The sequence below is a fragment of the Amblyraja radiata genome, chromosome 13 (assembly GCF_010909765.2).
Source record: "Amblyraja radiata isolate CabotCenter1 chromosome 13, sAmbRad1.1.pri, whole genome shotgun sequence".
Taxonomy (NCBI): Eukaryota; Metazoa; Chordata; class Chondrichthyes; order Rajiformes; family Rajidae; genus Amblyraja; species Amblyraja radiata.
The window spans coordinates 25,957,364-25,982,988 of record NC_045968.1 but is presented as its reverse complement, the minus strand read 5'-3'; the positions used below and the strand labels follow the sequence as shown (position 1 = coordinate 25,982,988).

At 43.4% G+C, this 25,625-nt stretch overlaps 1 protein-coding gene across 1 annotated transcript; it reads right to left on the bottom strand.

Annotated features, from left to right (window-relative positions):
- Positions 1–18,412: 18,412 nt before the first annotated feature.
- On the bottom strand, positions 18,413–25,182 carry LOC116979743 (alpha-1,4-N-acetylglucosaminyltransferase-like). The gene is made up of 3 exons (XM_033031498.1): positions 25,121–25,182; positions 21,462–21,922; positions 18,413–19,031 (listed from the first exon to the last, which is right to left on the bottom strand). The coding sequence occupies exons 2-3, from the start codon at positions 21,888–21,890 to the stop codon at positions 18,429–18,431; spliced, it is 1,032 nt and encodes a 343-aa protein (XP_032887389.1). The 5' UTR covers positions 21,891–21,922; positions 25,121–25,182; the 3' UTR covers positions 18,413–18,428.
- Between the last annotated feature and the right edge of the window lie 443 nt (positions 25,183–25,625).

Here is a 25,625-nt window from a genome sequence, read left to right as displayed (position 1 = left end):
AATATAGAAATATATAAAATTCGTAAAGGATTGGACAGGCTAGATGCAGGAAAAATGTTCCAGATGTGGGGGAGTTTCAGAACTAGGGGGTCAAAGTTTAAGAATAAGGGGTAGGCCAATTAGGACTGAGATGAGGAAAAACCTCTTCACCCAGAATGCTGTGAATCTGTGGAATTCTCTGCCACAGAAGGCAGTGGAGGCCAATTCACTGGATGTTTTCAAAAGAGAGTTAGATGTATCTCTTCAGGCTAAAGGAATCCAGGGATGTGGGGAAAAATCAGGAACGGTATACTGATTTTAGATGATCAGCCATAATCTTATTGAATGGTGGTGCTGGCTTGTAGGGCCAAATGTCCTACTCCTGCACCTATTTTTCATGCTTATATGGTTATATGCTTCTATAATCTATCCACCTGCCCCTCACCTGTGCCTCTGCCGGCCCCTCTGTCGACCGACTCCGTACCGGTCTGGTCGGGTTGTATGCCCACCGGTGCGTTTCGTGCCTCATGTTTGGGTTAGCCCTGTGGCGGCTCCCAAGGGTGGCGATGCAACGTCTCACCTCCAACAGCAGCAGAAGCTGGTAAACCATCGCTGAGCACGGCCTGGGACTCACGGCCGTTGCGGTCCGGATCCGCCCCCACTCTACTCCCAGAGCGGGGCCAAAAAGGGAGTAGCGGCAGTGGGAGTCGAGGCCGCACATCGTCCAAGTCGCATTCTCCGGGGCCGGGCCGGTCCAAAGAGGAAGAAGCTTCTGTCGTCTCATTTCACGCGTCTCCCCTGCAAACAACGCATTCACCCACTCTCCCCTCCCTCTCCTCTCCTCGCCCTCCCTCCCTCCCTCCATCGACACACTCACCGAGCTTCTGTCCCCGTTGCCCCTCAACCGTTTCATCTTGGTACCCTCACGTCAGGGCCATCGGGCCGTCTCCTTTCGTGTCGGAGGTTAAATGGCCGCGCTTCCGGCTCGGTGAAGGTGGCCGCGGCGACAATAACAACAACAACAACGACACCAACAACACACCAACACCAACAACACACCAACAACGCACCAACAACAACACACCGACAACACACCGACAACAACACACCAACAACAACACAACAACAACAACACACCAACAACAACAACTGCTTCTGTTGCTTGCCAAGAAAGCCTTCACAAGCCTTAACTGCTGGAAAAGAGTGGAGGTGCAGCAACAGCAGAAAGACTGCTTGTATTTTAAAGTACTGATGCCTTGTGTGTTGTGCCACGCCCTAAAGATGGCAGCCCCTCAGAGTTATGCAGCTGTCGCACGGTCGGCAGTCTCGGAGACTGAGGGTCACAAGTTGATGGGGCGCACATATGGTATAAGAATGTACATGCAGAGCAACCTGCCCTTCAAGGCCTTTCTAGATGCGCTGGGTGAGACTGTTGGCAAGAAAGCCATAGTCTCGGGCGCGGTGGTCAGTGGGATGGTTGTTGTTCTACTAAAGACTGAACAGGCGGTGGCTCTGGCTCTGGAAAGGGGGGTAACAGCAGGCGGGAATTTCACGGCGGTGGACCCATGGGGGGGTCCCGTTTTGCCGGTCATTCTGTCCAACGTTCCCACTTTTGTTCCGGATGCGCTCCTGATCCCACATGTAAGGAAGTTGGGGGAGGTGCGGTCAGGGCTCACCAAACTGTTGTACAGGTTTGACGATCCTGAGATGCAACATATATATACGTTCAAGTGTCGCGTGTATATACAGTTGGCACAGGGGACGGACACGGAGGGGAGTTTTGAGGTGGAGGTGGATGGGTACAGTGGGATAGGTACAGTGGGATAGATACTGGTCAAAGCGAAGCCGCAGTGGATAGGTACAGTAGAGAGATATATTTTTTCAAATACGAAAAGGATGAAGGATAATAGAGAGAATGTGGGAATAAGGTGTTGAGGTGCAGGATCAACAATTATCTTACTGATGGTGGTGTGAACTTAGATGGCTTATCCTTGCTTTTATTTCTTACAAAGATACAGCGCGGAAACAGGCCCTTTGGCCCACCGTGTCCGCTTTGACCAGCGATCCCCGCACACTAACACCATCCTACACACACTAGGGACAATTTACACTTATACCAAGCCTACAAACCTGTATGTCTTTGGAGTGTGGGAGGAAACCGAAGCTCTCGGAGAACACCCATTCAGTCATGGAGAGAACCTACGAACTCCGTACAGACAGCACCCACTGTAAGGCAGCAACTTTACCGCAGCACCACCATGCCGTCCTTAATCCACTAGGGCACTAGGTTACAATAAACTTCCTACATATTCCAGGAATGCATCTCATAAAAATGGGAGAGGTTTAAATGCATTGTAAAATCTGCTGTCAGTTTCCTAGATCGGTATTGGTCAAATGGCCTCTTTGTATCATTTTCTTTGATTTAAACCATCCATTGTTCTGCATTTAGATTTATTTTTTCCCCTGTGGATCACAAGGCACTGTTTGTTTCAGGGGTGACTCTAATCTCCAGCGTAATTTGACAAGACAGCCAAGAGGGCAAACACAGGCAGTTCAGATCTGCTGCCTGTATCGCATGAGAGAACAAGAATGAGACCAACTTGTTTTTTGCAGATCATCAACCTATGTTTACAGATTCTGTTGTGCTGCTGAAAGTAAGAATTTAATTGTTCTATCTGGACCAGCTAGATGCAGGAAATTGTTCTACATGACAATAAAACACTCTTGTTAGATGCAAGGGGATCTTATAGAAACATATAAATGAATAAAAGGACTGAACAAGCTAGATCCAGGAAAAATGTTCCCATGTTGGGCGAGTCCAGAACCAGGGGCCACAGTCTTAGAACAAAGGGGAGGCCATTTAAGACTGAGGTGAGAAAAAACTTTTTCACCCAGAGAGTTGTGAATTTGTGGAATTCCCTGCCACAGAGAGCAGTGGAGGCCAAATCACTGGGTGGATTTAAGAGAGAGTTAGATAGATCTCTAGGGGCTAGTGGAATCAAGGGATATGGGGAGAAGGCAGGCACGGTTATCGATTGGGAGCTGATCAGCCATGATCACAATGAATGGCGGTGCTGGCTCGAAGGGCCAAATGGCCTCCTCCTGCACCTATTTTCCTATGTTTCTAGAACACTCATCCAGCAATCCTCGAGCCCACCAGCTCATCCCGTAGTCATTCATCACGCTTTTCCATAAGAACTTCCAAAAGAATGACAATCAGACAATCTCGATTACCCTCAGCCCATCAAGCAGCCCCTTAATTCCCCAGAAGTCTGAACTATTGAATGCTCACTGCATCTCTTTCCATGTCGGCAAGTTAATATCCAGCTGCATGAACCATGTGAAAAGGGAATAAATAGATGCATGTGGTGCAGTGATTTGTGCAGCACTATAGGCCTGGAGACCAAGAGGAGTTCACCATTGACGGAGTTTGACCGGGGGGCTTGAGGCCCCCGACCGAGGGAAGAACAAAAGGAAGGGACTTGAACCTTTATTTCGCCTTCCATCACAGTGAGGAATGTTGTAGGAGTCACTGTGGTGAATGTCCGTATTAAAATGTGTTTTTGAGTGCTGTTGCTTTTAATTGTATGACTGACCTGGCCAATGAAATTCCTCGTATGTTGCAAAACATGGCAAATAAAATCTGATTATGATTCTGAAAGCCTTTCCCTTCCATACTCTTTCCTCTCTGATCTTTTTGCAGTTGCCTGCCTTTCTGTACTTGTTGCAAGAGATTGTCGTGGCATCCAGCATCCTCGGAGAATGTAGAATAAAGGCAGGCAATGCCAGTTTTAAAGATGGTTATTTGCCTCAAGATTGGATTATTGTATCTCCAGAACCTCCCCAGAGGCTCTGGAGACACAAGGTTCAAGAGGGAACACAAAAAGCCTAATTAGGAAGAATATTAAGAGTAAGATTTCAATTAAAATACTGTAATTGATGGAACCTTGCCTTTAAATTGGTTCTTGGATGAAACCCTGATGGTTCTCACATTGTCTCTTTAAATTTACTCTCCTTTTCACACTTGCATTAAAACACACAGCCACCGCCATTCACAGTGATACTGCCCGGCAGTCTCATAATTACAGTCAACACAGCCACCTTGACAGCCACACAAAATGATGTAAATAAAAATTGTTTTCCTTGTTTAAGAAGTTCAATTTACAATTATTGAAATTGTGGGGGTTGGTACAAAATACTGCTGACCCACAAATGTGTTGCTATGAGACATTCACATTTAAAAAATCCATGTCTCAAAAAAAGCAAGAAGGTGCCCATGTTATTTGACCAACTTATCAGATGAATTTAAATATGTAGGTATGTATGCATTAGTTTTGCTCCTAATTCCCTTTTCCAAATCATTAATATATATGGTAAACAGTTGCGGCCCCAACACCAAGCCTTGCGGCAAAAAAATCCAGAAGATTAGTCAAACATGATTTCCCTTTCATAAATCCATGTTGACTTGGACTAATTCTTTTACTGCTATCCAAATGCCCCATTATTACATCTTTAATAATTGACTCCAGCATCTTTCACACCACCAAAGTCGGGCTAACTGGTCTGTAATTCCCCGTTTTCTCTCACGCTCCTTTCTTGAAAAGTGGGATAGCATTAGCTATCCTCCAATCCACAGGAACTGATCGTAAATCTATTGATCGTTGGAAAATGATCATGTGTATAAATATATATGTATGTGTATATATGCATGTATGTGTATATATGCATGTATATGTATATGTGTGTATATATGTATGTATATATGTTTATATATGTGTGTATGTATGCATATAAATGTATCCATATGTATGTGTGCATTTGTATGTGTATACGTGTGTATGTATGTATGTGTGTATATATATGTATGTGTATAAATATATATATATGCATATATTTATTATTACTATATAATTATATATATAATTGCCTTTATGGTTTATGCACATCATCTTACAAGACAAATAATTAATAGTGATTATTTAAATCAAAGTTGCTTCTGATCCATGAGAATAAACTTTATTATCTCTAACTTGCTCTCACACACAGACACATTCATATAAATATATAAATATATACGTTAATTTAATTTTGTGCAGTGTGTGGTAAAGGGAAACTGCACATACAATGCAAGGGAAACTACGCAAAGGAGGGGGCTGTTCCCGCTACAAAGATACTCGAGGATCTTGTGCTTTGGATCAAGATTAATAGAGGAGCTCATATATCTTTGCTTGGATCACAGCGGGTGGCATACAGGAAGTCGCGTGTCGCTTAACAAATGGCGGCCGTGACGTTCCGTCACGTACTACACGTCAGTCCATTGGATTTCGGAGGAGTGGTCTATCAGTGCTCCTCTATGATCTTTGGTCAGAGTGAGGTACTTCCCCCCGCAGTCTCTCCGCAGCCAGGCAGTCAGAAACGACTCCGGTGGCGGGATCCATGCACAGCTCCTCCCGGCCGGCTGGGAGCGGCGACGGAGGGCAGGGGGAAGTTGGCCACCAGCGGGACAGTCTCGGCTCTCCACATCCAACAAGTTGTCGTGAGGGAGGGCGAAATGCAACTATGAGAAAAATCGCATTCCACCGAGTTAAGTGACTAAAAAACAGTTTCCCCCAATTTCCGCCCCCACCCCTCCACACTAATACATACTTATACACACTAAAACACACTTTGTTGTGGCAGATTTTTATATCATTCAAGAGATTACTCCTTCTAGCCGCTAAATGGACAGCATGGTTAAGGGGAATGTCTCCGTATGTATGCGAGCTCACCATCAGAGACCTTCAGAGCTTCTTCACAGATAAGTCTTCCAAAACAGTCTTTTGATTAGTAAATTCTTTATTGTTGATGAAAAACATTAAGATACATCCAATCTTCTTCCGACTTTTTACTATAATCTTCATCGAACTCCAGCTTGTCGCATTAAACGTTAGAAAACTCCTCGTGTCTTCGTTACACTTCGCATGGTCGAAGGGTAAACCTTCTTCATGCTGGTTCCAAACTAAACTAAAAACTAAGCTTCTGCGCAAGATACATAGCCCCAAACATGCCCTAAAATACGTCAAAAATCCCACCGACAATATAACGGGCAGTCTAAAATTTAAAGACACATGCCATCATTAATGACACGCAAAACAAGCCAAATGGCCACGGCATACTGGCCCCTAATTGTTCAAAGTATATAACGAGGCAATTACTAATAAACATTAAAAAAAAAAGTAGCCATTAAGGCTTAACATATATTAAAAGCAAAAATCAGGGAATTGAACCCCAAGGCTCCTCGTCGGGAAATTGAACCCCGGTCTACCGCGTGACAGGTGGGGATACTAACCACTATACTAAAGAGGAAAAAATAGTATGCACTATATATCCGCAATCAGAATTCTTCATCGACTCTCCCATCTTCACTTTCGCCTTATAGAAGCAAGCATAACTAGATTATTAATCTTATTAAAACACTGGTTTTAGTTCAAAGTCGTACCATGTGCACCAAATCCTTATAATCAGGCATGATACCCAATATAGTGTCCAAAACATAACAGTCCAAAGCTTTGATAGCATGAAACATCTTCCTCCATGTCTGATCAACTCATGGATGTGTTGTAACAGCAGTGTTGAAGTGTGAAAATCCTTCAAAAGAATAACAGGATATTTAGCAATAAAGTTCACCGTTAGATTTGATTTAGTTTCCGGATCATTAGCAGAGATTTCAAATCCCAGCTCGAGCTTTGGCCATTCTCAGTCTGGCTTACAGAGAGATTTTAGTTCATTGATCCATCTCTTGTCGCTTAAGAAGCGGTTCACTGTCAGTTCTCTGGAAATTTCATTCGCAGGATTTTCTTTTGCGTTAACATATTTCAGTTGTACAACATTAGTAACTCCCAATGCTCTTTCCATTGGCAGATTGTCTCTGTCCAAATCCAACTCTCTGGTTTCTTTGGCCCTATCATCTAGTGGAATGCCTTCACAATTGTCGCTGATCCACTTGGAAAGTGCGAATCCTCCCTTATCGCAAAGGGAAGTCAGATGTTCTACTGGTAGAATTGCTTCCTGCTCAGTACACATGGATCTTAAGCAATCATCCATGTTGTTATTATTCTTCAAAGAGATTCTTACTTAATAAAATTTAGTATTTTTGCCAAACCTGCGTTTCAAAGTCTGGGTACGTTGCTCTGCCATACGACGATTATTCGGCAGATTAACACTTTCTTGTTTGAAAGGTAAGTCCAGACAATAGTGTCCGTCAGTCTGTACTGAGTAGTTCATAATATCCATGAACTTCAACTCTTCATTTGACATCTCTTCAGATTCCTTGCTGGTACTTTCATTGAAGTCATGATTGTATGGCTTCATCACCGGCTTTTCTAATTTATCTGTAGATATTTGATTTACAGCAATGATAGGATAGTTCTTCTGATTCTCGTTTTCGTTGTTCCTTTTCAAGGAGCCATAGATAACCCATCCAAGTCGGATTTTCGTAGCATACGATTCATCACCTTTGCTCCAAACAATCTGTATAGGTTCCAATGCCTTCAAAACATCCGTTCCGTTAAGTAGATCAACACTAGAATTTATTTCAGATATCTTGACATCCTTCAGGTAAGGTCATTGTTTCAAGTCTTCATGTCTTGGTATATTTTGACGACCAACAGGCATGGTTCCATGTGTAAACCCTTCAGATATTGGTATAAAATTATCTTTGCCCAAACTGGATATCTCCATACTCGTAATGAAATGACTCCTGCTCTCTTAATCTTTAGTCATGGTACGTAATCGAATCTTAGACTCTTCTCCTGTGATGTTCAGCCTTCTCGTCAGGTTTTCTGTGCAAAAGGTAGTCGAACATCCGTGATCCAGAAACGCATATGTTTGCAACACTGTATTCGTCATGCTGTTCCTTACCCTGTACTGGTAAGATCGAAAAGTTATAAGCTTCAACCCCGGCCCCAATATGAGCAGTTATAGCCCTGTCCCACAGTACGAGTTCATTCCAAGAGCTCTCCCGAGTTTAAAAAAAATCAAACTCGGGGTAAGCACGGAGAATGAATGTAGCGGGTACGTCGGAGCTCGGTGACATCTCTTAGCGGCTCGTAATGCTAACGGCAGGTACTCGGGAAGACTTGCTAACGGCAGGTAAAAATGTCCACGAGAGCCCCGAGTACTGACGAGTGGCCATTACCGTAAATCTCCGAGTTCAAATCAGGGCAAACTCGGGGGAGCTCTTGGAATGAACTCGTACCGTGGGACAGGGGTTTTACTTGAGGCGAGGTGATAGCATCACTAGTAGTTCGTTTCTCCTTCTTTTCTGTTTGCTCCGGTTCATCGTCTTCTATTTGTTCTGATAGCTCATCATCCGTTTGTTGTAGTTCTTCCTCTTCTTCCCAATGCTCTGGTAGTTCTTCTTCAGGGTGAAGTGCTTCAGGATGATATTGCCTGCACTTATAACAAATCATAGGACTCTTACAGTCTCTCACCATATGTCCTTTTTTCAAACATCCAAAACAGATTCCCTTCTCTTTCAAGAAATCCATCTTATCTTCATATTCTTTCATCTTGAATCTATGACACCATAAGATGGTGTCCAACTTCATCACATAACAAACAAAATATTATTTGCTTGCTAGTAGATACATTTCCTTTCATTCTATCTGTCTTTTCCACAGGTCTGGTTGTGATAGCAAAACTGCTTCTCATAGAAACATAGAAACATAGAAAATAGGTGCAGGAGTAGGACATTCGGCCCTTCGAGCCTGCACCACCATTCAATATGATCATGGCTGATCATCCAACTCCGTATTCTGTACCTGCCTTATCTCCATACCCCCTGATCCCTTTAGCCACAAGGGCCACATCTAACTCCCTCTTAAATATAGCCAATGAACTGGCCTCAACTACCTTCTGTGGCAGAGAATTCCAGAGATTCACCATTCTCTGTGTGAAAAATGTTTTCCTCATCTCGGTCCTAAAAGATTTCCCCCTTATCCTTAAACTGTGACCCCTTGGTTCTGATAGGTTCTGATATTTCGTAAAGGTAGAACCTTTGTTAGTTGCAATCAGTTTGTAATCTTCAATAGTCCCATAGTGTGGCTCTAACATGTACCGTACTTCCCTGTACAAGAAATCCACCAGGTCTGGTAGCCTGGCTACTTGGTTCATCTTATCCATTATTACGCCTGCTTCATATCTCCATCTTTCTCTCAGTCTTCTGGGCAACTTGCTCATGATGATTCGAGCATTACTTGGAGAGATTCATTTCCTTCATGTGGCCGAGATTTCTCAGCGAGCTGCAACAATCTCTCAAAAATATTGCATAATCACTCAATGCCTCCCCATCTTCCGGCTTGATTTCTTTCCAAGCATGGGCCTTCTCCATGAATGCGTTAGCAATCCTCTGTTCATTACCAAAACGTTCTTTAAGTAATCTTCTCGTCTTTTTACAGCCATGGCTGCCTGGCTTCTTTTGACAACTTTCTACAAGCACCTTAACACTTCCACATGTGTACTTCACCAGAAATCATAAGCGCTCCTTATCATCCGTAACTTTCGTTTCTAATACTTCTTCTAATGCCCTTATGAAAGCTTCATACTGCAAAGGTTCTCCACCATACGTAGAAATTTCTGCTGGTGGTAGAATGAGAGAGGTATTTTGTCGAGCGATTAATTCAGTTTGACTTTTCACCAATGCCAATAACCCATCCTGATAACCTTGGCTTGGCTCCACCTGTTGATAAACAGGCCTTTGTGATTCAAATTGGCTTGCTCGAGTCTGTGCACCAGGTCTCGGACAAGCGTGTTCCGCTATTGGTTTGTCTCGAGCATCCCCAGACGCTCCATTAGTAATTTGTTTCGATCTAGCACCCATTTGCTGAGATGAAGTTTCACCCATCTTCCTCTGTTCCAATGGGTTTTCAAAGCCATTAAATCCGGTGGACCTCGATTGTGGAATTGATCCAACTGCTAATTCACTTTGAGCAATATTTCTTCCCAAATCGGAGTTCATCACTGTCGATGTTCTAGAACTGCATCTTGACCCCTCACTTTCCAGTATCTCCTTCTTAGGTTTGGCAACCACCATCTTTGTATCGAGTTCCAGTTGTTCCTTTCGTCGCCTCAGCTCTTCTTCTTCCTGTCTCATCTCTTCTTCTTTTCATCTCATCTCTTCTTTTTGTCTTCTTATCTCTTCTTTCCTCCACTCAATTTCATGTTTCATCTTCATGGCATCCGCTTCTATTGAGAGAGCAGCTAGATCAGCTTCAACTCCCAATCGAGCAGAAGCCCTTGATACTGAACTGGCTGAAGAACCAGATTTATGTATTGATCTTCGTGGAGATACATTGGAGATATTATCTCGTGGTGTCATTTCATCTTCCATTCTGGCACCTTGTTGCTTTGCACTTCCAGCTACTAAGCTTGTAAGTTGTGGTATAATTTCAGATAAACACTCCTCTGCCTCCTACATGAAACCATTGAATATCTCCAACCTGTCTTCTTCCCATTGGGTGTGTCTTAAGCGTTCTTCCCGAGACGGCTGTGAACACAGCAGTACATCTTGTTTCTTTCCAACCTCCTGGCAGAGGTTCAATAGTTGGCTCATATTAGATGTCACCTTGATCACATTCTGTTCTGATTCCATTACTTTCTTCTGTTTCTCAATTAATCTGGTAACCTGTTTCCATAATTTGTTTATTTCCTTCTCAGTTTCCTTCAAATAGGCAGCTTCTCAATACATGAGTTTTCTGTAGCTATTGATTGACTCGTTAGTTTACTCCCACATCGAGTTTTCCTCTTTCTTAGTTTCTTTCAGAGCTAGAACTTGGCCTTTGTCAGTGAGTTTATCTAATTGGTCTTTCATCACCACCTTGTGGTTCCTCAGGCATAACTATTTCTTTATCATTGGATACATCATTTTAAAGAGGTCTTGGCAGATCACCAAGTCTTTAAAATAAACGAAGAGTCTTCTGCTAGTATCTCTAACTTTGTTTTGTCAACATTTTCATCAGAACCATAAAAAAATGATATTGTAGAGGACATCTGTCCAACATCAATGGGCTGAAAGATGACGATAATTTGAAAGGAATGCGTGTTTATCAAAAGATTCAAAACAATCTTGGTCTCATTGTTGGTCTCATTTCTCCAGACAGATTGGTCTCATTTCTCCAGACAGATTGGAAAAAACACCATCTGGCTTTTCTTCAAGAAGCCGTTTAATATACCGCTTTGCAGCTTCAAATTCAAAGAATAATAATCGATTTTTTACTCATAATTCCTGTGATATTGTCTTCAGATCAGACTCAATGCTGTCGATAGACCTCAAGGTCTTCTCTGGCCGAGATCTATTTTCTTCAGTTCCTCGGCTGGAATCGGATTCTGGCCAAAACCTCTCCGAGATCTTCGCCAAATCTTCTGTCCCAATCTCTGGGACTGGTATTCACCCCTGTGATGGAGGTCTCCTTCGACTTAATGTAGCGGCAGATTTTTATATCGTTCAAGAGGCCCGGGAGCCGTTGGAGAGGGGCCCGGGAGCCGTTGGAGCAAGAGGAGGAGTTTCCGGGCAGTGAGTTTTTAAATCGAGCGCGGGGCTTTACTCCACAGAGGCCCGGGAGCCGTTGGAGCAAGAGGGGGAGTGTCCGGGCGGTGAGTTTTTAAATCGAGCGCGGGGCTTTACTCCACAGAGGCCCGGGAGCCGTTGGAGCAAGTGGAGGAGTTTCCGGGCGGTGAGTTTTTAAATCGAGCGCGGGGCTTACCGAAATCTGTAACGTTCCACACTTCATTGGAAGGGTTCTGGTGGAAGCCGCTGATTGGTGGAAGCAGACTAGAGGAAGCAGCTGATTGGGTGCAACCTCAGGTTAGCATTTCTGCTTTCTGGTTAAAGGTACAGTGCTTTAGTAAAGGTACAGTGAGCTAAGGGTACAGTCCTTTTTTTTTTTAGTAAAGGTACAGTGAGCGAAAGGTACAGTGCTTTTTTTTAGTAAAGGTACGGTGAGCTAAGGGTACAATGCTTTTTTTTAGTAAAGGTATAGTTTAAAGGACAAGAGTGAGCAGCTGATTGTGAGTCAGATCCCTGCTGATTTCTTCCAGCAGTTTGTATTGTATTGTACTTGTATTGTATCCAGGGTAAGGCGGGAGAATGAGGGCCAGGGTAGTTTACTGTTCTGGATGTCAGATGTGGGAGGTCATGGAGTCGGATAGCCCTCCAGACGTCCACATCTGCGCCAGGTGCATCGAGATGGGGCTCCTAAGGGACCGTATTAGGATCCTGGAGCAGCAGCTCGATGACCTCTGTCTGGTCAGGGAGAGTGAGGAGGTCATAGAGAGGAGTTATAGGGTGGTCACTCCAAAACCACTGGAGTCAGACATGTGGGTCACGGTTAGGAAGGGCAAGGGGCAGAGGCAGGGACGAGTGAGTACCCCAGTGTCTGTACACCTTGAAAATAAGTACTCCTGTTTGAGTACGGTTGGGGGGGACAGCCTGCCCGGGGAAAGTGACAGCGGCCGGGCCTCCGGCACAGAGACTGGCCCTGTTGCTCAGAAAGGTAGGGAAAAAAAGAGGAGGGCAATAGTAATTGGGGAGTCTATAGTTAGGGGGTTGGATAGGCGATTCTGTGGACGCAGTCGGGAGACCCAGATGGTAGTCTGCCTCCCTGGTGCCAGGGTCTCGGATTTGTCTCAACGCGTCCAAGATATCCTGAAATCAGAGAGAGAGGACCTTGAGGTCGTGGTACATATAGGTACCAATGACATAGGTAAAAAAAGAGAAGAGGTCCTGAAGGGAGAATTTAGGGAGTTGGGAGGAGAGTTAAGGAAAAGGACCAAAAAAGTAACAATCTCAGGATTACTGCCTGTGCCACGCGACAGTGAGAGTAGGAATGGAGCGAGGTGGAGGATAAATGCGTGGCTGAAGGACTGGTGCAGTGGGCAGGGATTCAAGTTTCTGGATCCTTGGGACTTCTTTTGGGGAAGGTGTGACCTGTACAGAAAGGACGGGTTGCACTTGAACCCGAGGGGGACCAATATCCTGGCGGGGAGATTTGCAAAGCCTACTGGGGAGACTTTAAACTAGAATGGTTGGGGGGAGGGACTCAAATAGAGAAAGCTAGTAGACAGAGTGTGAGGCAGGAGTCAGAGAAGGGAAGCACTCGGACCCAAAATCTAGGGGAGAAAGAAGAAAAATAAAATAAACAGAGAATAAGAGGCGGTGGGTTTCTTAAATGTGCATATTTTAATGCTAGGAGCATTGTAAGAAAGGTGGATGAGAGAGCCTGGATTGACACCTGGAAGTATGATGTTGTGGCGATCAGTGAAACATGGTTGCAGGAGGGCTGTGATTGGAAACTAAATATTCCAGGATTCCGTTGCTTCAGGTGTGATAGAATTGGAGGTGCAAGAGGTGGAGGTGTTGCATTGCTTGTCAGGGAAGATATTACAGCAGTGCTTTGGCAGGATAGATTGGAGGGCTCGTCTAGGGAGGCTATTTGGGTGGAACTGAGAAGTGGGAAAGGTGTAGCAACACATATAGGGGTGTATTATAGACTGCCAAATGGGGAGCGAGAATTGGAAGAGCAAATATGTAAGGAGATAGCAGATATTAGTAGTAAGCACAAGGTAGTGATTGTGGGAGATTTCAATTTTCCACACATAGACTGGAAACACATTCTGTAAATGGGCTGGATGGTTTGGAGTTTGTAAAATGTGTGCAGGATAGTTTTTTGCAGCAATACATAGAGGTACCTACTAGAGAAGGGGCAGTGCTGGACCTCCTGTTAGGAAATGAGACAGGTCAGGTGGCGGAGGTATGCGTTGAGGAGCACTTTGGGTCCAGTGATCACAATACCATTAGTTTCAATATAATTATGGAGAGGGTCAGAACTGGACCTAGGGTTGAGATTTTTGATTGGAGAAAGGCTAACTTTGATGAGATGCGAAATGATTTAAAAGGAGTGAATTGGGACATTTTGTTTTATGGGAAGGATGTAGAAGAGAAATGGAGGACATTTAAAGGGGAAATTTTAAGAGTACAGAATCTTTATGTCCCTGTTCGGTTGAAAGGAAATAGTAAAAATTGGAAAGAGCCCTGGTTTTCAAAGGAAATTGGACACTTGGTTCGGAAAAAGAGAGAGATCTACAATAATTATAGGCAGCATGGAGTGAATGAGGTGCTTGAGGAGTATAAATGATATGAAAAGTGGCAATGCTCGCGAACTTTGTGCAAAAAGACAAACAAACAACCAAACAAACTATAAACACAATCATAAACACACACATATTCTTTTACATATTAAATATTGGAAGGAAAAACGTTCAGTAAAGTTAGTCCCTGGTGAGATAGGAGTTTACAGTCCGAATGGCCTCTGGGAAGAAACTCCTTCTCAACCTCTCCGTTCTCACAGCATGGCAACGGAGGCGTTTGCCTGACCGTAGCAGCTGGAACAGTCTGTTGCAGGGGTGGAAGGGGTCTCGCATGATTTTATTGGCCCTGGAGTTGCACCTCCTGATGTATAGTTCCTGCAGGGGCAGAGTGAAGTTCCCATAGTGCGTTCGGCCGAACGCACTACTCTCTGCAGAGCCTTCTTGTCCTGGGCAGAGCAATTCCCAAACCAGATGGTAATATTTCCGGACAAGATGCTTTCCACAGCCGCTGCGTAGAAGCACTGGAGGATCCTCGGAGACACTCTGAATTTCCTCAATTGCCTGAGGTGGTAAAGGCGCTGCCTTGCCTTACTCATGAGTGCTGAGGCGTGTGCTGTCCATGTCATATCCTCAGAGATGTGGACTCCCAGGTATTTAAAACAGCTCACCCTATCCACAGGATCCCCATTTATCCTCAATGGTGTGTACGTCCTCGGATGATGTGCCCTCCTAAAGTCCATGATCAGCTCCTTCATTTTTTTCATGTTCAAGAGGAGGCTGTTGTCCTGATACCAGAGTGCCAGATCAGCCACCTCCTCCCGGTAGGCCTTCTCATCGTTGTCTGAGATCAGGCCCACCACCACAGTGTCATCAGCAAACTTAATTATTGAGTTGGAGCTAAACCTAGCCACACAGTCATGTGTGTACAGGGAGTACAATAGGGGGCTGAGGACGCAACCCTGGGGCGATCCTGTACTCAGGGCGAGGGACTTCGATGTATTTCCTCCCATCTTGACTACCTGGGGCCTGGCGGTGAGAAAGTGCAGGACCCAGGCACACAGGGAGGTGTTGAGCCCCAATTCCAGTAGCTTCCCAGCCAGTCTGGTGTGGACTATCGTGTTGAAGGCTGAACTGAAGTCTATGAACAGCATCCTCAAGTAGCCCCCCTTCTGGCTGTCAAGATGAGAGAGAGCGGTGTGCAAAACCTGGGAGACCGCATCGTCCGTGGATCTGTTCGGACGGTATGCGAACTGCAACGGGTCCATGTTCCGAGGGAGGAAGGCGCAGATGTGTTTCTTCACCGGCCTCTCAAAGCATTTCATGACTACCGAGGCAAGGGCCACCGGACGGTAGTCATTCAGACAGGCTGGGGAGCATTTTTTGGTACCGGTACAATGATGGATTTTTGGAAGCAGGCAGGGACCACGGACTTGTCCAGGGAGAGGTTGAATAATGTAGTGAGCACTGGAGCTAGCTGCGTAGCACAGGACGAGTACTCGCCCCGAGATGCCATCGGGGCCTGCAGCTTTCCTCGTGTTCACCCGTGTCAGAGCCCTCCTCACGTCGTGCTCGGACAGCGAGAATGTGTGCACATTCCTCCCTTCAGCTCGGTAGCCAGCCCGCTGGTGGTATTGTCGATAGTTGGCAGACCTGGGGTGGTGTTGCCCATCTCGAAACGAGCGTAAAAGGAGTTCAGGTCATCAGCTAGGGAGGTGCCGGCATTTGCGGATGAGGGTGGGGTGCTCCGGTAATTGGTTACAGTCCGTAGCCCCTGCCACAGGCGTCTGGTGTCCTGCTGCTCCATCTGTGACTCCATCTTGTCCTTGTACCTCCTTTTTGCGTCCTTCACCGCCCTTCGCAGTCGGTAGGACTCTGCCTTGTAGACGTCCATGTTTCCTGATGCCAGGCCCGAGTTGTAGGCAGTGGTGCGACCATTCAAGGCCACACGAACGGACCTGTCTACCCAGGGTTTTTGGTTTGGAAATGTGCTTACCCTTACCGTGGGAACGATGTTGTCGGTTACTGCTGCGATGAAGTCCGTGACTGCTTCCGCGAACTCACTGACGTCACTGGAACTTGCTTCGAACATATTCCAGTCGACATCGCTCAGTGCGTCTCGTATGTGTATGTGACGAATAAACTTGACTTGACTTGACTTGATAAAGAATGTAAAAAGAATCTTAAGAAATAAATTAGAAAAGCTAAAAGAAGATATGAGGTTGCTTTGGCAAGTAAGGGGAAAGTAAATCCAAAGGGTTTCTACAGCTATATTAATAGCAAAAGGATAACGAGAGATAAAATTGGACCATTAGAGAGACAGAGTGGACAGCTATCTGCAGAGCCAAAAGAGATGGGGGAGATATTGAACAATTTCTTTTCTTCGGTATTCACCAAGGAGAAGGATATTGAATTATGTGAGGTAAGGGAAACAAGTAGAGTAGCTATGGATACTATGAGATTCAAAGAAAAAGAAGTACTGACACATTTGAAAAATATAAAGTGGATAAGTCTCCAGGTCCTGACAGGATATTCCCTAGGACATTGAGGGAAGTTAGTGTAGAAATAGCAGGGGCTATGACAGAAATATTTCAAATGTCATTAGAAACGGGAATAGTGCCCGAGGACTGGCGTACTGCGCATGTTGTTCCATTGTTTAAAAAGGGTTCTAAGAGAAAACCTAGCAATTATAGACCTGTTAGTTTGACTTCAGTGGTGGGCAAATTATTGGAAAAGATACTTAGAGATAATATATATAAGCATCTGGATAAACAGGGTCTGATTAGGAACAGTCAACATGGATTTGTGCCTGGAAGGTCATGTTTGACTAATTTTCTTGAATTTTTTGAAGAGGTTACTAGGGAAATTGATGAGGGTAAAGCAGTGGATGTCTATATGGACTTTAATAAAGGCCTTTGATGGTTCCTCATGGAAGGTTGGTTAAGAAGGTTCAATTGTTGGGCATAAATGCAGGAGTAGCAAGATGGATTCAACAGTGGCTGAATGGGAGACGCCAGAGAGTAATGGTGGATGGCTGTTTGTCAGGTTGGAGGCAGGTGACTAGTGGGGTGCCTCAGGGATCTATGTTGGGTCCACTGTTGTTTGTCATGTACATCAATGATCTGGATGAAGGTGTGGTAAATTGGATTAGTAAGTATGCAGATGATACTAAGATAGGTGGTGTTGTGGATAATGAAGTAGATTTTCAAAGTCTACAGAGAGATTTTGGCCATTTGAAAGAGTGGGCTGAAAGATGGCAGATGGAGTTTAATGCTGATAAGTGTGAGGTGCTACATCTTGGCAGGACAAATCAAAATAGGACGTTCATGGTAAATGGTAGCTAATTGAGGAATGCAGTTGAACAAAGGGATCTAGGAATAACTGTGCATAGTTCCCTGAAGGTGGAATCTCATGTAGATAGGGTGGTAAAGAAAGCTTTTGGTATGCTAGCCTTTATAAATCAGAGCATTGAGTATAGAAGTTGGGATGTAATGTTAAAATTGTACAAGGCATTTGTGAGACCAATTCAGGAGTATGGTGTACAATTTTGGTTGCCCAATTATAGGAAGGATGTCAACAAAATAGAGAGAGTACAGAGGAGATTTACTAGAATGTTGCCTGGGTTTCAGCAACACTCTAGTGGTGGAGGCAGGTTCGATTTTATCATTTAAATATAAATTGGATAGGTATATGGATGGGAAAGGAATGGAGGGTTATGGTCTGAGTGCAGGTAGATGGGACTAGGGGAAAATAATTGTTCGGCACGGACTTGTAGGGCCGAGATGGCCTGTTTCCGTGCTGTAATTGTTATATGGTTATATGGTTATAATAGATTACTCCCTCTAGCCGGTAAATGGACAGCATGGTTAAGGTAAATGTCTTTGTCCGCATGCAAGCTCACCATCAGAGACCTTCAGATCTTCTTCACAGATAAGTCTTCCAAAACACAGTCTTTTGATTAGTAAATTCTTTATTGTTGATGAAAAACATTAAGATACATCCAAACTTCTTCCGACCTGTCACTATAATCTTCAGCGAACTCCAGGTTATCACATTAAACGTTAGAAAAATCCTCGTGTCTCCATTACACTTTGCATGGTTGAAGGGTAAACCTTCTCCATGCTGGTTCCAAACTAAACTAAAAACTAAGCTTTTGTGCAAGATACATAGCCCCAAACATGCCCTAAAATATGTCATAAATCCCACCCACAATATAACAGACTGTCTAAAATTTAAAGACACATGCCATCATTAATGACACGCAAAACAAGCCAAATGGTCACTACGCACTTTTAGACATACTAAAAACAAGGACACCAGGACATAAATCACCATGAACTATGATTCAATTGAATGACATCTCTGTATGCAGTTGGACAATACAACTGGAAAAAATGTTCAATTAAAGATCCACTTCCAGCAATGATTTCCTTTTTATCTTTTCTATTCATATAATTCCAGACATGTGCTCCATACGTTGCTGAGAAGGTCCGCTCTATATCCTTCTTTTTCCAAGAAGAGTAGTACTTCTTCCAATCTGGAAATGTGATTGGGTAGAACCGATTTGTGATCCATATAGAGATGCCGTTGCATTCTTTGCCAATGAAGGGAGCTAGATTATCCGTCTGACACCATCTCTTCAGCACACGGGTAATCAGTCCAGGGCCTTGATGACCCCAAATAGCTCCAATGTAATTGGCCACAAAATCTTCCATGAAATTCCATAAAACAGGATGGTGCCTATGTGAGAAACCTATAGCCCCATTACTGACAGTTTTTAAATGCTGAAGGCATGTAAAGTTAGCAAATGGCATTGGCCTCATTGATATAATATCACTATCCAGGTAGATGCCCCCATATTTCCACAGTAGTGCTAATCTGCAGCCATCAGCAAACACATGGGTCCAAAACTTCTCCTTTTCTGGATTTACCTGTGGGATAATGGACAAAAAAAGTTCAATTCATTATCTTAATTTCCTTTCTTTCTAAACATGCAGTCTTTCTTTCTGCAGTCTTTTTGTCTCTTCCTCATGACACAATCCTTTATCAGTAAAAGAATTGAATATAGAAGTTGGGATGTTATGTACAATTGTACATGACATTGGTGGCACCCCTCTTAGTGTATTGTGTTCTGTTCTGATCACCCAGGGATAGGAAATGATGTTGTTGAACTAGTTGGGCAGGTTAGGACTTTATTCCTTGGACAACAGGAGACTGGGGGATAATCTCATAGAGGTATGTAAAATCAGTGGAATAAATAGGGTGAATGAACATAGTCAGAAAATGTATGAAAACAGGCATAAGTTATGGCAGAAGATTTAATAGGAACCAGAGACTCAATTTTTTCTAACTGGTGGTGGCTACATGGAACGAGCTGCCAAAGGAACTAGTTGAGGCAGCTTCAATAACAGCATTTCAAAGTCAGACGCAAAATGCTGGAGTACCTCAGTGGGACAGCCAACATGTCTGGAGAGAAGGAATGGGTGACGTTTCAGGTCGAGACCCTTCTTCAAACTCAAAGACATTGTTCAGGCACATGAACAGGAAAGGTTTCGAGAGATACGGGGTGTGATAATGGAAGAAATTATGTGGGAGCTAAAGGGAGCATGTTATATAAAATGTCTCCATGTCGTATTTCCGTCCGCATTGCGGCCGAACATCGTGGAGTTGGCGGCCTCTTGTTTGGGAGTTCTGGAGCTACAAAACAGCGTAGCTTGTGAACTCTAACATCTTGTAGCGGGCGATCCCTTTGCCAGGGGTCGGCCTTCGGTTTTCCAACCTGTGGGAGCTGCGGACTTTAACATCGTGAAACCCTAATCAGGGACCGATTTTGGAAACTCCAAGCCGCAGGAGTTTCGACCGTCCCGATGCGGGAGCTTAGACTGCCCCGACGTAGGGGTTCAATCGCTCTCGACAGCCTATCCAACCTCTCCATATAACTCAAAACCTCTAGAACTGATAATTTCCTTAAACATCTTCTTTGCACCTTTTGCAGTTTGTTATTTTGACTGAAATAATCCAATCCAGACAACATAGTGGTCATTAATATCTATTTTAAACATCGAATGTTGCGGCAGCAAACATTTAAAAATCTACTGTATCAATTCATGTTTTATAGATGCCCAACCAGTAAACATTCACTGACTTATTTGGCAGAAAATCCCAAAGATTCACCACATAACCCTCTGACTGAGGGAAGTTCATCCTCAATTTTATCCTGAATGTCCAGTCCTATTTGGAGCTTGTCATCCCCTTTATATAGACACATAGTCAAGGGAAACATCATCTCAGTATTTACCCTGTCAAGCACCTTAAGAATATTGGACATTTTAGGGAGATAGCTTTCTAATCTCATGTGAATACTGGCCCAAGATGTTCAATCTCTGTTATCCAACAAACTTGCCATGCAAGGAATCAATCTGTTGCAACTTTACTGCACTCCATTTAGTGTGTTCATTCTTCCTCATTCAGGGAGACCAGACTTAGACGCACATTTCAGTGAGACTGGGTCAACTTACTCCCAGGAAGACATGCACACTCTTCCTATTATGTACATGTCCAAATGTATTTTAACTGCTGTCAGAAGTTGCCTCAAGCACTTCCTCCAGCTCATTCCATAGACAGACCATTCACTGTGCGGAAAATCAGACCTCATGATCCTATTGTGTGCATTCACCTGATCCATGTCCCTAACAACATTAAACACGTCTATAAGACCACCCCTCAGTCTCTTTAGTTTCGAGAACAAATTCCTACTCTGTCCAACATCTTCCTATAATTAGTCCTTGTTTCCTGGTTACTATCATGGTAAAGCTTTTCTTCACTCAATCAAACTTAATGGAATCTTTCCTGGGTGATCAAAACAAACACAAAACTCCAGGGCCTCGCCAACTTCTTGTGCAACGGCAACATCATCAACATCCTATACCTAATGTTTTCACTAATGTAGGCCAGCATGTCTCATTGTTATCACCTCCCCACAGCCAAGAATTGATCATTGGGGACTCCACTTTTGCTTCGTCATTGGTACCGCCTCAGATTTGTTTTAAACCTTTTCATACCCCTAATTAATCTCTCCCCAACGCTCAGTCTGAAGAAGTGTCTCAACCTGAAATGTCACTTATTCTCTTTCTCCAGCGATGTTGCCTGCCCCGCAGAGGTACTCCAGCATTTTGTGTATATCTTTATGTCTAAAACTTTCTTCACCACCCTGTCCAATTATAATGTTACTTTCAGTGAAATATGTACTTGTACTCCTATCTCCCTCTATTCCACAGCCTTCCCCAGGGCCCTAAAATTCACTGAGAAAGTCCTAAAATGACCCAAAATGTAACACATCACACTTTCTTCTTATTGGTTACCTTTCGATGCCAGAATTTCAACGAAGTATCATCAAACAGTTCGGTAGCGTTTAAAGGTAGAAGAACAACATTCTTCATTGAGGAGAGCAACGGGATGAGTCTGTACTTAGGCTCTGGATATTGGCTCAAGTTGCCACTGAACCCCTTCATGAAGAAATAGATTGGTTTATCTGGGTTTTGACGAGCAGTAGACTCCACTGAGCACATCACCAATGGCTTCAGCTCCACCTTGTCTGTTGTTTCCACAAACATAATCCCAGGATTCAGGAGTGGACGAGGATCATCCATGGGAGCATCATCTTCCACTTGTGACATTCCTACCATGTTCTTTTGAACATTTTGTCGTGTTTTCATATGCCAACTTACATACAGCAGAACACTAGCTCCAATAATGAAGACAAGGCTAAATATCTGATGAATGGGATTCATGGTGTGGCAATGAGGTGTTTCTCCAATGGATCCTGTGAATTAATAAATCAAAAAGTATTATTCCCTGAGCGTGGAAGAGCCTGAATTTTTTGGAATCAATACTAAAATAGGTCCTGATGGCTATATCGGGCGATATTCATTACTGACAACAACAGCAGATAGCAGTGTTGGGAACCCTGTTGGGGATTAACAGCACCCGATCGACCATCCAGAATTTAATACCTTCTGCCTCACCCTCTCTTTGTTTGGCTTAGCTCACCCCAGCATCAGAGATGTTGTGGTAGAAAGTCCTGCCTGTGAATCTTGGGGAGGTGGTAGACATGAGCTGTGCACATTGAGGGTGGAGGCGTGGAGGTAGGATTGCCTGAGGTTGAAAGATCAGTGATAAAGGAATTCGATTTTTGGATGGAGGGAGGGATGAGGTTTTTTTTTTGGCAGCTGGCATTGAAACAATACAGTTCCTTGTCTGAAGAAGGGTCTCGACCTGAAACGTCACCCATTCCTTCTGTCCAGAGATAGTACCTGTCCCCCTGAGTTACTCCAGCATTTCGTGTCTACCTTAAAAGAAAAACAATGCTGGAAGTAATTTTAATAGGACAGGCTGCAACATTTTCAGTTAATAACATTTCATCAGATTTCTCAACTTCCTTGTCAGACAGGTTTGTGAGATATAATTCTTCCAGAACATTAACCTTGTTGCTGAAGGGTGGAGGCCTGTGACGAGTGTGTGCCTCATGGATCAGGACTGGGCCCATTGCTGTGAACCTATGAGGTGGTTGCATTTTGGGAAGTCAAACCTGGCCAGGAACTTCACAGTGAATGATAATGTATTTTAGTTGTGTTGTCAAGCAGAGGGAGTCTAGGAATACCAACACATATTACCCTGAAAGTCTTCCAGGTGAAATAGTTAAGGCAAATTCAATTAGAACATATAAAAGACAATTAAACAGGCACATCAAGTTGGGAGAAGCACTCAAGCTTCACATTCATAATGGAAACTGTGCAGGAAGAATATCCATGACCTCACTGGATTTGGCAATGATCCAAAATTCGGAATCCCTCCCCCTGAAGCTAATCGCATACCGCCTGATGGCATAGTGGAAAACCAGCATGGATCATGGATTGGGTCAGCAATAGCAAAACCAGGCATGGATCAAATTAGCAATAGTGATTGATCTACAACAGAAACATAGAAAAATAGGTGCAGGAGTAGGGCATTTGGCCCTTCGAGCCAGCACCACCATTCAATATGATCATAGCTGATCATCTAAAATCAGTTCCTGTTCATTCCCCACATCCATTGATTCCTTTAACCCTGAGAGCTAAATATAATTCTCTCTTGAAAACATTCAATGAATTGTTCTCCACTGCCTTCTGTGGCAGAGAATTCCACAAATTCACAACTCTCTGGGTGAAGAAATTTTTTCTCATCTTAGTCCTAAATGGCCTACCCCTTATTCTTGAACTGTGACCCATGGTTCTGGACTCCCCCAACATCAGGAACATCTTTCCTGTATCCAGCCTGCCCAATCCTTTAAGAATTTTAATATGTTTCTAAAAGAAACATATTGTTAATCACAGTGTTAGCATGGTGACTTGGAAGAAATAGGAACCGAAATTAGGGTTGTATTTTCAGTGGAAGATTGAAAAGTATAGAGGATGACTCCCCAAACAACTTTTAAGATCTTAAAATTATGCTTGACATCTAGGTCATTAAAGCATTCATATCCATAATCATCCTGGTGGTAAGAAAAAGATCTAAAAAGCCCCATGTTTTAATTTGGCTTCAGCAGAACAGTATTTGTTACATTCAAGTTCATATTTGGTAGTAAAACCTGTCAGTGATCATATATTCCCATAGAGCACAAACGAAAGATGTCGAACCATTGAAATCTCATTTATAACGCGAGTAGGCAAAAGTTACTATAAAAGGAAACAATTCATGCAGAATATTCTACTCAGATGGTGATATAATATTGGATGCCTAATGTTTAGTTGAAATTCTAGTTTGACTTAAATATCAGATAGGTAGAATGTCCCTACTCGACAGGTTAGGCAGCATCTCTGGAGTACATTGCTATGTGACATATCGTGTAGGGACCTTTCTTCAGACTACACTTCGTGTTCCTTTGGATAAATTGTTTTGATACAATCATACTTTTCTTGCAGAAAATTTTAATCACACTGGAGAACAGCACGAGTGTCGAGTGTGAACTGCAAATGATACAAGGGGGTCAAAACAAAACAAAACAAAAGGGGGAAGCCTGCAGGTGTGCAAGATATATAAATGACAGAAGACAAACTGGTTATTAAAATTATAGTGTAGGAAGGAACTGCAGACATTGGTTTAAACCGAAGATAGACACAAAATGGTGGAGTAATGCAATGGGACAGGCAGCATCTCTGTAGAGAAGGAATGGGTGAGGTTTCGGGTCGAGATGCTTCTTCAAACCCTTCCTCAGACGAACCATTCTTCAGACTTTCAAAAAGGGTCTCGAGCCAAAATGACACCCATTCCTTCCCTCCAGAGATGCTGCATGTCCCACTGAGTTACTCCAGCATTTTATGTCTATCTTTAATTAAAATGATAGCACAGATACAAATTTTGTTGATTGATTATCTCGGTTGGTTAGTGAAATCAAGAATACAGGATAGGACATTCATAAACTACCAAGGCATGTTGTGAGCAGAAGAGAGACACAAAATGCTGGAGTAACTCAGTGGGTCAGGCAGCAACTCCGAGAAAAGAAATAGGCGATATTTCAGGTCGAGACCCTTCTTCAGACTGAGAGTCAGGGGAGAGGGAAACGAGGTAGGTAAAGGTGCAGAATAAATCAGAGCCGGCACTTGTAACCCAGTTACAGTGGAGACCACATTGGTCCAGTGTTGGCTGTGGAGGAGGAGATAACAAAGGGATATGAACAGTGAAACTAGCAGGACAACTAGGGTGGGAGAGGAACGGAGAGAGAGGGAATTTAAGGATCACTTGAAATTAGAAGAAAAAAAAATTCTGCCCAAGACAGAAAGCTCAGTATGGGAATGGGGAGTTAAATGATTGGCAACTGGAGGATTTCTAGAAATTCCATTGTTATATTTTTCCACAGTTCACTTTCCATTTGAAGATATCAACAGAACCCGAAAACATGGGAAATGAAACACTTTTTTCCAAGATAAGAACCAAAGTACAGTATAATTCCAAACTAAATATGTTTAAGAGCTTTGTCACTCACCTGTTTTAAACTGGCAGTGTCAGTGAAGATGTTTCATGAGACTGTCTTCGGTTGTTTAATTTGTCATTTGATATCTTGAGTTTATGATTGCATAACATAATTTATTTATAATGGTTGTGGCCAAAGAGAGATTTGATCATTTATGGGTGTGAAACAAAGTGCGGTTTGATAGAAAACATATAGTAACATGACAAAGAATATATTAAAATGGAAGGAATTGTCAAATGCAGGAAGTAATTTTAATAGATTAGGTGGCTACATTCAGTCAATGAGGAAGGAGAGGTGAACATTTTGTGTGCACAAAATCATGAGAGGAATAGTTTGAATAGATGTACAGAGTCTTGCGTAGAGTAGGGAAATTGTGAACCAGAGGACATAGGTTTAAGGTGATGGGAGAAAGGTTTAATGGGAACCTGAGAGGTAACTTTTTCACACAAAGTGGGCGCTTGTAAAGAGCTGCCGGAGGACTTTAGAGAATTCTTCTTTAGTCTGGCTCTCACCATTT

What these genes read in the sequence shown, in the direction of transcription:
- LOC116979743 (XM_033031498.1), bottom strand. Translation starts at nt 21,890, where the DNA reads ATGAATCCCATTCATCAGATATTTAGCCTTGTCTTCATTATTGGAGCT. An exon ending in TGAAATTCTGGCATCGAAAG is followed by an intron (nt 19,032 to 21,461) that starts GTAACCAATAAG and finishes ATTATCCCACAG; the next exon opens with GTAAATCCAGAAAAGGAGAA.